At 39.6% G+C, this 13,848-nt stretch overlaps 2 protein-coding genes across 3 annotated transcripts in view; both read right to left on the minus strand.

Moving 5' to 3' along the window:
* Positions 1-1,668: 1,668 nt before the first annotated feature.
* On the minus strand, positions 1,669-4,461 carry LOC102490658 (lysophosphatidylcholine acyltransferase 2B). Of its 2 annotated transcripts, none has more exons than XM_006140154.1 (2): positions 4,389-4,461; positions 1,669-3,400 (listed from the first exon to the last, which is right to left on the minus strand). In XM_006140154.1, the coding sequence occupies exon 2, from the start codon at positions 3,245-3,247 to the stop codon at positions 1,706-1,708; it is 1,542 nt and encodes a 513-aa protein (XP_006140216.1). In that variant the 5' UTR covers positions 3,248-3,400; positions 4,389-4,461; the 3' UTR covers positions 1,669-1,705. The 2 variants fall into 2 exon arrangements, with proteins under 2 accessions (XP_006140216.1, XP_006140217.1); XM_006140155.2 differs by lacking the exon at positions 4,389-4,461 and adding an exon at positions 4,063-4,257.
* A 1,711-nt stretch (positions 4,462-6,172) lies between these two features.
* The window catches only part of EPHX4 (epoxide hydrolase 4), a 32,582-nt gene continuing 24,906 nt past the window's right edge, over positions 6,173-13,848 (minus strand). The window contains exons 6-7 of the mRNA XM_006140184.2: positions 9,104-9,252; positions 6,173-6,552 (exon numbers count right to left, since the gene is read on the minus strand). Of these exons, the coding sequence (XP_006140246.1) occupies positions 6,321-6,552; positions 9,104-9,252 (381 nt within the window). The 3' untranslated portion in view covers positions 6,173-6,320. The remainder of the gene's footprint in view (positions 6,553-9,103; positions 9,253-13,848) is intronic.

The following is a 13,848-nucleotide window of genomic DNA, read 5'->3' on the forward strand; positions in this document are numbered from 1 at the left end:
TAGGCTTCCTCTGGGGGTGGGTGTGGGGGGTGGGGGGTAGCTTCTCACTTTCCCTCTCCCTCTCTGGCAAATGCATGTGCCCTATAGCAAACAATAACAACAACAACAAAAACGGGGGGAGGGGGAGGAAAATAATAAATGCTTGACTATTTTGTGAAAGAGTGAAGATGTATTAATCTAGTAGATCTTCCTCTCTTTTTGGAGGGACTACAAATGTAATTTAATGTATTTATTCATGGCCAATGGACCTTTTTTTCTTTTTGAGAGGTTTTTGCTATAGGGCGCATGCACTCCCCGGAAAGACAGAGAGATACAAAGAGACAGAAAGCAAGAAATCACCCCCTAGGGGGGATGGCCACACTGCAATCCCTTCTCCTCCATCCTCTCAGGATCTTGGCACACACGCACACACACCTGGCGTGAGTTTAAGCCACTGGGTCTAGGAGGCCCTACTTTAGCACTGAACAAAATAAAGGCACTGACTAGAAATCTGCTGAATGAACAAAGTTTTTTTCTTTTTCTTTTTTAGGTTTTTGCCATAGGGCACATGCACTCACCAAAGAGAGGGAAAGTGAGAAATCACCCCCAGGGCATGGCCACATGCAGTTCCTTCTCCTCTAGTCTCCTCCCAGGATTTGGGGCTTGGACGCACATGTGCCAGGTATGATTTCCAAGCCACGGGCCTGGCACTCAAACTGCAGTTATAAGCATCATGCCAGTCGCTGGCCCCTGGATGAACAAAGTTTATGCCTAGTTCTTATTCTTCTACATTTAGTTCACAGTGAAACAAACAATATCTTAAGAAAGAAGAAAAATAGATACTGTTATGGTTTGGACAATGGTTCATTCCCCAAAGTTTCATGTTTTGTAATTTGATGTTGGGAGGTGATGAGGCCTAGTGGGTAGAGATTGGCTTACAGTGAGTGCATCACACAGGCAATACTCATGAATAGATTAATGATATCTCAAGAGACCCAGAGTGTCCTAACTCTTGGGAGAAGTTAGTTTTCATGTGAGCAGATTGTTATGAAAAGCTCCAGCAGCTTGCTTTCTCTGCACGTGCCCACCATCCTATCTGCTTTTGATGGCCATGTTGTAAGCCAACCTGATGTCAGCCTTACACCTTTGGACTTCCTAGCTGTGAGACTTGTGAGCTGATAAACTTCTAGTTTCCTATAAATCACCAGTCACATATATTTCTTTTTCTTTTTTTCCTTTTTTTTGGAGAGATTTTCACTATAGGGCATGTGTGCTCACCATAAAGAGAGAGACAGAGAGACAGAAAGCGAGAAATTATCCCCCAGGGGGGATGGCCATGACGCAATTCCTTCTCCTCCCTTCTCCTCTTGGGATCTTGGGCACGCACGCACATGCGCCCTGCATGAGTTTAAGTCACGGGGTCCGGGACTCAAATTGCAGTCAACTACATGGGAGTCCAGCGACATAGCCATTATGCCAACTGCTGGTCCCAGTCACATATATTTCTATTAGAGACACAATAACAGACTAAGACAGGTACTATAAAATCCAATTGAAATATTTCTCAAGCACATTTTAAATATCATAAGTACCCATGGTACTTAGAGTAAAAACTATTGAGTTTTTCCTCAAAGGATAATTTTATTTCAATCATAGTTTCTACCTGGAAGGTACTTTCACCATTTTCAGGGCTAGGTTTTAACATGTGAATACAGTAACTCAGTAACTAAGACTGTACTTCTTGTGGTGATGAATATACATAGGTTGCCTGGAGGTCTAAGTATGAATGAAATAACTTGGCATACACTGGATGCTTCAGGGCAAATTTCTTAAAGCGCGTATATGAAATGTAAGTTGAGTTCTGTCCAGCTATTTCCTGAAAGAGTCTGGAAATATCAAGATCTGGCACCCCGAAGGCTGCCCGCATTATAGCCGTAAATTCCTGTTCTGTTACGAAACCATCCTCATCGAGATCAAAGAGCTTAAATGACACTTGCAGGAGCTTTTCGGTGTTAGTGGGATTGCACAGGACGGTCAGCCCTATGACATACTCTCTGAAGTCAATGCTGCCATCCTTATTCCTGTCAAAGAGGGTGAACAGTTGTCTCAAGGGCTCTGAAACTGGGAGTTTTAAATAACTCGAAAACTCTTCGATTCCTATCTCTCCTCCTTTGGAAGCAACTGCAATTGCAGCATACTCATCCAGATGCTTATGGATGTTATCCCAATCTAATTTCAATTTTTGGCTAATTTTTGTAAATTCCACCAAACCAGCTTCCATCGGTAGTTGAAGGTTCCCGGCAGAAATCATCAGCCTGCAGTCTTCGAAGGTGTGGTCTGTCACAGGCACCCCCAGAGCATTTGCCATGTGAATTCTTACTGTATTGGCAAAAAGCAGGGGGTCTTGTTTTTCTTCGTCACTTGGTATGTAAACAGGCATAAACTCAACTTCCACCCTGGTGAAGGGTTGACTCAGGGTCAGTATACAAGCCTGGAAGCCTGTAAACCCCTGCCAGGTCCAAGTCACCGTGTCCAGGGTGTTTGGGTACCTGAGTAGCACAGGCTGCACAGGGACACCTGGAGAGAAGGCCCCTAGTTTAAACGTGACTAGACAGGAGCGGTTTGTGCACACTCCTTCTGGGAAGATCAGTATCTGTGGCCACTTCCTGTTGGATGTCACTCGCTTCAGGATTTCCTCCCGGGTGTGCCTCCTGGAATTGAGGTCTTCTCGGGTCACAAACACAGGCTGCATGGACAGTAGGATTTTCCCAACCATTGGGATCTTTGCATTTTGACTTGCAGAGACCACGGAAGGTAACCCCGCCACCACACAGGCGATGGCATCAAAGAAGGTGGAGTGTGGTGCTGTCACCAAGATGGGGGCTTCCTTTTGGGTCGCCTTTTTCCCTTTCACTCTCACTAGGAACCCAGCAGAAAAGAATGTTGCCCAAAGTAAGAATCTGAGGGCCGGTTTCGTCAGTTTCATTCTCCAACTCCAGTCAGGCATGGCGGGTTGAGCATGTGCACGGCCAATGGTGGACAGCGCGGCCACCGGCCAGAGGAAGATAAAGAGGAAGGCCATGCAGGACACCCGCATCGGTACCAGCACGGTGCCCAGGAGGATGATGCAGGCCCAGCGCCATGTGCTGATGTGTGTCTGCTGCAAGAAGGGGTTGGCCACTGCTGGAGGGTACAAGGACTTGAGCGTCTCGTGGGTGATCCTGGACTCCCACCCCTTCAGCTCAGAGTCGGCAGAGCTTCTAGCCATGATGCCAGCTTCTTGGCAGATTCAGGATGTGGGTATCCTGACTTGAGGGCAGCCTCTACACACGCCCCTTCCCCACAGTCAAGTGCCAGTCCTGTTTGTACATAATGAGCGCTCTTAGAGGCAATTGTGGGGTCACAGGAAATGATGCACTACCTTTAAAATTGGAAACATGAAACGTGTTAAATGTAACAGGAGATTTAGACTCACATCAACAGAACAATCTTTTTGTTTTATAGACATGTTGCTTTCGACATACATGTATGCTTACTAAATTATTTCCGCATAACAATTTCTGATATTTATCTTATCCTTAGAATATGCACCTACTAGGGATATATTAATGTGAGTAGATGAATAGTAATAACTTTTAAAAGTGCCATTACCAGTAAGCTTACTTACTCTGAACTTCATCAACAGTTGTTAAGTCAAATTTGTTTACACTCCCTAGTAAGTGATTTCTATAATATTATCACTTTATCCTGAGAGTTTTAATAATGAAATCCTTGGTTCTTTACAACTGTTGCAAGCACTTTTCCATTGTAAGAGTACATTCATTTTACTAGCCCAGAACTGACCAGGGCGTGTTTACTCATAATTTTAACATTAGTCCAGACGGACCAGTCATCATTCCAAAGTGACAGAAGTAACAACAAACTTTGATTCACATTTGTCAGTACCATGCTCTCGTTAAGTGAGAGTTATTTATCATGTCGACATACGCAGCCAACAAGCCTCATCCCTTCCTTTGTTGCTGCCCTTTGGAAGTGATGAACAGGTTAGCATAAAGGGGGCATGAACCTGGCTTTCTTCTGTACCTTGGAACACTTGCAACTCTGACAGTGCTTTATAGACCATCCCTGTATTTGCTCACTGCTAATTTGAGTTCCTTTTCCCAGAATTTAAAGTCCAATTGGAGGTTTTGAGAGGTGTTTCCATCTACTGAAGCACACCAGATTACTGCTAAAACAGGAAGAGTGACGTGGATGCTAAGCCTGTTAGACAGAAGGTGATGTGAGTAGATCACAGGCTTTCTAACCCAGAGGGATCTAGGTGAGATCCTGGCTTCATCTACATCACGCGCACTGGCAACGTTACTCGTTAGACCTCATTTTCACATGTACAAGTTGGCGATACTTCCTACCTTGCAATGCTGTTATGAGACACAGTATAATGGGTATAGAGAACCGGGGGGGTTATTGTAAACACAAGTTGCTATGATACAGTAATGAGAATTCTTAGGGACATTCCACTTTTTTTCTGTCAGTATCAGAACTATGCTGAGGGAAATGGTCCTTTCATCAACTTGGGGCTATTTGGGGACACAGCATAGTCTCTAAGATGCTGTAATTTGGCAATTCACCGGTTGTCGCACCTTCCAAAGTAGAACCCAAGAGAATGAGTGGTCGTCTCTTGGGCTGGTATTATTCTTTATTCTGTGACCTTCTCCTTTCTTACATCTCATGTTCATTTCTACCTTGAGTTCATGTTTAATTCAACTGCATTCTGTGTATGCTTCTTAAAGGAAAGTTCCATCTTTCTTTCATATTTCTCCCACAGCACCTGGCAGTGCTTCACATATATTATTTACTTATTTATATTATTATATTTAAGCAAATATATGAGCATCTACCTTGTGCCAGGCTCTTAGTCTAGATTCTCTGTATATATCAGTCAACAAAACAATTGCAAATTCCTGCCCTGTAGAAGTTAGAATCTAGTGCAACAGAAAGTACAATAATTAATCCTGTTGCATTAAATAAGGCAGAAGGACATTTTGACTCTTTTTCTAAATCTCTCACAATTAACCTGAAAAACTAAGCTAAGTAATTTAGTATATACTTCCCTACTTTGCAGGGTTTAATAAACATAGATATGCATAAATATAGTATGCATATGACACAACCTCTTGATTGATGTGAAAAGATGTTAGTTTTTAATTTTTCTTTTAAAAAATTTATTTTGGAGAGGTTTTTGCTATAGGGCACGTGTGCTCACCAGAAATACAGAGAGAGACAGAGAGACAGAAAGTGAGAAATCACCCCCCCGCCTCCCCGCCAGGGAGGATGGCCATGCCGCAATCCCTTCTTCTCCATTCTCCTCTCAGGATCTTGGGCACACATGCACACAGGCCCGGTGTGAGTTTAAGTCACCGGGTCCGGGACTCAAACCGCAGTCAACTACATGGGAGTCCAGCAACATAGCCATTATGCCAACTGCTGGTCCCAAGATGTCTGTTTTTAAAGTTTAATCTTCCCAGTAAAATATTGGGTTGTCAGAAAGTTATGACACATTTTTGCATGGAAAAACATAGAAAAATATGTCATGACTTTAACGACAACCCAATACTATTTAAATAGTATTTATGGCCCATTTTAAGAATGCATATTCAGGGGTTGGCAGGTGGCATGGTGGTTAAGGGCATTGGACTCTCACATGACCGACCACTGTTTGAGTCCCGGACCTGGCGGCTTGCTTACTCACTTTCTTTCTCTCTCTTCCTCTCATTCTGTCCTCTCTGGTCAAATTAAAATAAATAAATAAGAAATAAAGCTAAATAATTCTTTAAAAAATGCATATACATCCAGTTGTGTTTGCCTTTAAACTAATAGATATACTATAAATCCAAAAGATTTGATAATAGAATTTTTAATGCGTAAAAAATAGTAAAAAAAAAACCTTTTAAACAACAAAATGAAAAGTTATACCATTGCAAGTTTGCCTTTTAATATTGCACAGCTAAATTTTAATATACATTTGTAAAAGGCACCATATGTTAGCAGGGTAAAGAAAGCAATAAACCAAAACTGAGACGCTTTCTCTAACTTCAGTTTTTGTACAAATGCATACATTTTAAGGCAGATACTTTCTGTGCAAAATATAATGGGAGAAAAATCAACATTATATTACATATTCACACATCTCAAATATTTTTAACACCATTTGTCAGGATATTTATTTATGATAAAACATCTTACAACAGCTTTTCTCCCAATAAAACATAAATAAGTTGATGAACAATTACAAAATTATTTACAGATTTCATTACAGATCCCTCATAGAATATTTTTAAAAATCAATCTTTTTTTCTTGCTTCTTCTTTTAGAAATGTCCATATTAGCTTGTTCACTATGTCAGGTTGGTCTTGCTGAAGCCAGTGACTGGCTTCTGACAAAACAGTTAGCCTGAAATAGTTTTTAACATAAATCTTTGTGACTTCAGCCATTTCAGCCTCCATAAATGCATCTTTCTCTCCCCACAGCAGTAGTGTTGGAGTGGTCACCATGTGATGTTTGAGAGGCAGGCAGCTATAAAAACAAAACGTGTGGGCTTGAGATTCACTGTAAAGGTTAAAATAACATTTTTCCATAAAACCATGCATTTTCAAAGGGGGCAGGCAATATCTCCTCTAACAGGGCAACGATTGCTTCTTGAGAGAATAAATAATTCTACTCTTTTTATATATAAACCAGAAATATGCATACAATAAATAAACACTAAAATTTCGTGAGGGGGACCAGCAGTTAGCCTAATAGCTATGTCGCTGGACTCCCATGTAGTCGGCCACGGTTCAAGTCCCAGACCCGGTGGCTTAAACTCACGCCGGGCACATGTGCATGCGTGCCCAAGATCCCGAGAGGAGAATGGAGGAGAAGGGATTGCGGCATGGCCATCCCCCCTGGGGGGTGATTTCTTGCTTTCTGCTCTCTGTCTGTCTGTCTGTCTGGTGAACACACGCGCCCTATAGCAAAAACCTCTCCCAAAAAATTTTGTGAGGTAGGGTGATGAGGAAATAAATGTCTAAAAGGCTCTTTAGGAATGTAATAGAAAAGTGGTTGAAAAACACTGTACTAGATAATCAACTTGTATAATAAAAACTTTAAAGGCTATTTTTAAAAGGGTCCAATAAAATGGTAAATTGAATGAGGCTAGCAAAATTTATAATTAAGGCTATAATTTTAATAATGAAATTCATCACTATGAGAGATAATTTGCTTTAAAGGGATATCAGAATTTTTCCCTTCCTTTGCCTTTTTTTAATTGTCGTTTTTTTTTTTTTTTTTTTTTTTTCCCAAGGTGGTAGTACTAAATGTAAATACAATGAAAAGAACCCTCTTAGCCAATTTGGCTATGCTTTTTAGGGGGCTTGGGGAACACTATGGTTATATATTGGGATTTTGGGCATGCATGCACGCATGCCTGGAGTGATTTTCAAACCACTAGATCCTGGATTCGAACTGCAATCAGCCTGTGGGAGTCCACTATGCCACCTGCTGGCTCCCAGAATTTCTGATAAATGCAATAAAACAGTTTTACTGTTTAAATGCATTTAGAATTATTGTTAGATAATCTAATGCATTTAATTTGAAAAACTAGAGCTGAAAAATCAGAATATATATTTAAATTGAGCTTTAATATATGTAATACTATATTTTTTAATAAGATAAAAAAATTCCAGGGGGTATGTGTGCTTGCCAGAGAGACAGGTACAGAGACAGAGAGACAGAGAACCCCCAATGTAGTGTGGTCACACTACAATCTCTTCCACTCCATTACTCCATTGTGTCAGCATTTGGGCACATGTGCACATGCGCCCAATATATTTACCCACTCTTCCTCTCTGCTATTTTCAGACTAGTTTAAGCTACTGTTGTTTTAGTCTGGACTGCTGCACCTGCCTACATTCAGTCTGAATCTCCTCTAATACACTGTCTTTACTATGGTCCGAGTGAACTATTCTAAATTGGACCATTTCTCTTGTCTGCTTGAAACTTCATTCACTGACTTCACATTCATGGCGGTTACATCTTTAGTATGGTCTACTCGGCTCTGCACGGCCAGCTGCTGCCCACCTCTTAGGCCTACCTTCACCCCATGCTCTTCTAGTCCTGACTTTCTGTGTTCCCGTCACATTGGTCCTCATTCTGTTCCTTACGGCCGCAGCCCTCCATCTCCCCACACAGATTTGCTACATGCTGTTTTCTTTCCTGGAATGCCAGTCTTCCTACCCTCAATCTTGTCTAGTCAATTGCTAATTCAACCTTCACTTCTATGTTCAAATATCCTTTTCTTAGCTCTCATCTCTTTCTTTCAAAGTCTTTCTGGTAGTTTATAACTGTGCACAGTTATTTGCTTAATGTCTGTTTCCTTCACTGGGCTACAGTTTGGTAACATCAAGAATCTTGTCTAGTTTTGCTCATTGCTGTGTTTTGCATATTAACACAGCCTAGAACATTAGTACTTCATAAACATTTCTTGAATTAATAAATGATCATTAAAATATGAATAAAAATATACATCTATATAAAATAATCCAAAGGGAGACAATAAGTAGATAGAGTTATAGATAAAACCAGACAGCTACACGGGGAATCTATTTATATTATTCTCTCTACTTTTCCATATGTTTGAAATTTTCCATAAAAAGGATTATGCAACTTACTAAAAAAAAATAAGGATACTTTATTTGAGTCTTTGGATAAGTGTGAACTTAATCTTAAAAATAAAATATTGGGCTGGCTCCTTGGCATAGTGGTAATAAGCACTCAAGAGACGCCAGATCCCACATGGCAACTGCGGTTTGAATCCTTGGCCTGAAATACACTTTGTGCACATGTGAACGCCCAAGATCTGACAGGCTGGAGGACAGGAGGTCCCAGTGTGACCAAACCCTGTGAAGGGTGCTCATCTCTCTCTCTCTCTCCCTTTCTCTCTCTCTCTTACTTTCACATGCACATACATGATCTGTCATGAATAAAAATGATATACAATTATATATATATATATATATATATTATATATAGTCTCTTTAGGATCAGACTGAAGTACTTCATTTAACTGAAAAGCAAGTATACTGACCTAAAGATATTTCGGAAATGGTTAATGGGACCACTTAATGCTCCAGGCTGAGAAAAGACATAAATATAAGCTTCAAGATCTTCTGCTGTTAATCGACATCCTTTTCTTCCAATGCCAGTGCTGGGACTGGTAAACAGATGTTTCAAAGCCTGATTTAAGTGAAAAGAAGATAATTAAAACTTCTTGGTTATCTAGTAATCAGCTTAGTCTTTGGTTTCTGAAAAGGGATAGTGATCATTGTGCAGTGATCTCTCTTAATTTCCACCCAAGTAAGGTTGGAAACCTCATTTAAAAATATATATATATTTCTTTTTCTTTTCTTTTTTTGAGAGATTTTTGCTATAGGGTGCATACGCTTGCCAGAAAGACAGTGAGACAGAAAGCGAGAAATCACTCTCTGGGGGGATGGCCATGCCACAATCCCTTCTTCTCCAATTTCCTCTTAGGATTTTGGGCATGCACACACACACACACACACACACAGAGTGTGAGGTTTTTAAGTCACCAGTTTTGGGATTCGAACCTAGTTGACAATGTGGGAATCCAGCAACATAACTATTATGCTATCTGTTAGTCCCAGAAACCTCATTCTTCATTAATTCATTTTATGCATTCTTGTCAAATTAAAATTCAACCTAATCAAGCCTCTCAATCAGCATTTCTGCTTTCTTGACTTTACTTTTGATATTTGTCCCTTTTAATCCAATATGTATACTTCCTGTTATGAAAAGCATTCTGTTAGAGCCAAAAGGTGGTGTGGTGATTAAGGCGCTGGACTCCCTCATGACTGACCGTGGTTTGAGTCCCAGACCTGGTGGCTTACTTTCTCACTTTCCCTCTCTCTCTGTCTCCCTGGTGAACACATGTGCCCTATCACAAAAATTTAAAAAATAATAATAATAAATAAATAAAATTAAACATTCTTTAAAAAAAATGTATCCTGTCTTCTTGGTGCCTACACACATTCTACAAAGCCCAGATGAAGTGCCATCTGTATCCTAAAATTTTCCCTATCATTTCAATTATTATTTACTGACAACCAAGCTCTTTCTCCCAGAGATACTGAAATTTTTGACTAGAATCCTGAATAAGTTTCACATGAAGTTCACATGACTTTTATATATTTGTATATGAAATATATAAAATACATATGAAGCAAAAGTTTGAAGAAACAGCCCTAATCTTATTATAATGTTTACTGGTGTTTTCTATTCAATTCTGTTCCACTTAAGTTTTTAAAATTCAAAAATCAAGCCATTAAACTGATTTCATGACTTATTAATGGGCCCCAATCCATGATTTGAAAAACACTGCTTTATATGAGCATTTTTCAAAGATTTAAACCACCTGCATCTAAGTCACTGGGATGCCTGTTTAAAATTTAGATCCCTCAACCCAGAAACACACTTGCAAGAATATAAAATGACATAAGCATGAGGAGATTAATTGCAACATTATTTGTAGCAGAAAAAGACTGGAAGCAATCAAATGTCCATCAGTGAGGGCTGGTTGAATTACCTATAGTACAGTCACACAGTGATGCACTATGTATTCCTTTTAAAATTTTTTTTTTAAGTTTGCTATAGGACACATGAGTTTACCAGAGAAAGATGTGTAAGAGTATGCAGGTGAGAAATCACCTCCCGGGGGAATGACCATGCCACAATCCCTTCTCCTCTCTTCTCTCGGGATTTTGGGCATGCACACACACACGTGACTGGAGTATATTTATTTCAAGCTGCTGAGTCTGGGACTTGAACTGTGTAGTCGGCCACGTGGGATCCAGCCACCTTCACCACCAGGCCACTGACTGGGCCACACTATGTATTCTTAGTACTCAAAAAAAAAAAAAAAGAATAAGACAATCTTTGTATGCTGATATGAAGTAATCTCCAGGATTAATTGCTAAGTGAAAAGAATATAGTGTTTATAGTACATTACCTTTTGTGCATGAAGAAGGAGGTAAATATATACATATTGGCTTGTGTTTTTAAAAAGAAGCAATAGAAAGATAAACCAAAATTAATCAAGTGGTGTGGTTTCCTATGGGAGAAGGAAGAAACAGGTGGAGGGACAGAGAGGCAAGCAAGACTGCATGAATCCTGTTTTAGAGCTTTGACTTGGAAAGAAATGTTTTAAATAAAATCATAGAAGTTAAAGAAAAAACCTTGTAGTCTTATTTTGCTTAGGAAATTAAAAAACTATGATTTTTTTTCCTAAAAAGTATGTCTGTCCAAATTTTATCCCATATAAAAATCTAGAAGCAATGAAAACCCAACAACGATTACCTTGACAATCAGACTATGGTTTCTGAATACCATTTCATACTAAAAACAAGCTAGAGTTCCTTGGATAAATGGTTGACTCCAGATCTGGGGCAGAAAATAAAAAGTAAGCCTAGGACCTTAAGGAAGCAAACTATCACTGAGGAAGTGGTATAATAAACAGGCACAGACAGAGGCCAGACTAGAGGGGCTGCCATTTGCCTAATCTGAAACAACTTGGGAATCAAAAAGAATAATGACTCTGATGGATTAGTATATATCAAATACATACTCATTATTGTGAAAGTGGTTTAGTAAGTGGAAAGAATGACACATTTATCCTGTCATTATTATACGAATTATATTTCAGAATAACTAAATAGTAGATGTAGAAGATTTTTTCTTTATAGAAGAATTCCAGTTAATAAAAGCAGAAACATATTTTTTAAAACATGAAAAAATGAATTATGAAATCTGCATTTTGTACAATCTCACAAAGTCATAGACTTGGGCTAGATCATCAATGTCCACAAAAATTGTTTGGTAAAAGATTGCTGGGAAATTTTGTATATACTGACAACTCAGGAGCCCATGATAATGTCAGCATTGGTACAACTGGAATAGGTAGACATGTTTTACCCTGATGCAATGCATTAGGAAACAACAGCACTGCCTACTAAGTATTCTCGTTAAGTTAAAATTCAATCTATTCAAGCCTCTCAATCAGAGGCACCTACAAAGTTGGAAAAAGAAGGTTAGAAGAACAAATTAAGTACTGCCACAATGAAGTAACCAGCCTTATGCAAAATGTGCATTTTTTTTTCTCAGAACAGATGATCAAATTTCTTCAGTAAATAAGTGGTTTTTATTTTTAAAGAGAATTTTGCTATAAGGCACACGCACTCACTGGAGAAACAGACAGAAAACGAGGAATCACCCTTCAGGGGGGATGTCCACGCAGCAATCCCTTCTCCTCCATTCTCTTCTTGGGATTTTGGGCATGCGCACACATGTGCCCGACTTGAGTTTTAAGTTGCTGGGTCCAGGACTCGAACTGTGGTCAACTACGTGGGAGTCCAGCCATGTAACCATTATCTGCTGGTCCCAGTAAGTTGTGTTTTAAAAAAAGAAAAGAAAGAATTTTTATATATACTAAAAGTCATAATGACCAAATAAAATCTGTGGACCAGGACCAACAAATGGTATAATGGTTATGTCACTGGATTCCCGCAGGGCCCACCACAGTTCAAATCCCATACCCGGAGGCTTGAAACATGTCAGGCAAATGTGCACGCATGCCCAAAATCCCGAGAGGAGAAGGGAGGAGAAGGGATTACGGTGTGGCCATTTCCCTGGGGGGCAATTTTTTGCTTTCTATCTCTCTCTGTGTCTCCAGCAAGCACACATGCCCTATAGCAAAAACATAGCTCTTAAAAAAAAAAAAAATACATGGACCTGGTTTGATTCCTGATTTGAACAAATAGAGAGAGCTGAGAAAGTTAAGAAAATTTGAAAGTATGAAATTATATAAAAGAGTTGTCATTCATTTTGTTAGGTTTGATAGTGGCATGGGGATGATGTAAAAAAAAAAGTTCTCGTCTGTTACAAATATATACAAAATTATATGCACGTAGAATTTTTTTTTAACAAGAGAGAGGGAAAAGGAGAGAAATAGTCATTTTTGACAGGGTCTTGCTCTGTTGCAATCCTCCTGCCCCAGCCTCCTAATTAACTAGAATTACTAACACATGCAACCATGCCTAACCTGTTCAGTTGGCTGGGAACTGAACCTGGGCCTCTCCTGAGGCTCCCATTCTCCTATGTGGTGGTATTACCCACATGCTGTCATGGCTGGGCTTATGTCTTTTTTCAAGCTCCCCCAATACCTAACGCCACATTGAACCAATGTTATACAAAGCATTCAAAAATTTCCATGATATTTGCATCTAATTCCTGATGTCAATGTACATGGATACTAATACCTACATGTTTGCTTTGTTTAGGAATTTTATTTACTCCAAAGGGCTTCTATTTCTGCTACTGTCAAACTCTCTTATTTTACATTCATACTCCTTTATGTTTCCATCAGATGTTCTCTAAAAAGAGGTCTGCTTTTAGTGGCACTGGCTTTTACAAAAAAATCCAATAATAGCTAGGCATTCAGATATATGAACAAAGACTGCAAAAATAAGTACGCCTATAAGCAAGTCCTTAAAACCTTTTAAGTTTTAACATTTTTCTTCCAATTTTCTTCCTTAAAGGTGGGCTTTAATTAACAATATTTTTGGGCTGGCTGTGTAGTACAGTGGTTAAGCTCTGTCCATAGGGATCCAGATCCCACATGGCCAAACATGATCCTGGCCCTGGAGAATTGAAAAACATGCCAGCAGAGCAGAAGGAAGAGTGGTTGTTAAAGGCATGTGGATTCCCACATGGCTGACTGCGGTTCAAGTCCTGGACCTGGCAGCTTGCTTCGCATGT

This window comes from Tupaia chinensis, unplaced genomic scaffold, assembly GCF_000334495.1.
Source record: "Tupaia chinensis unplaced genomic scaffold, TupChi_1.0 Scaffold000023_1, whole genome shotgun sequence".
Lineage (NCBI taxonomy): Eukaryota > Metazoa > Chordata > Mammalia > Scandentia > Tupaiidae > Tupaia > Tupaia belangeri.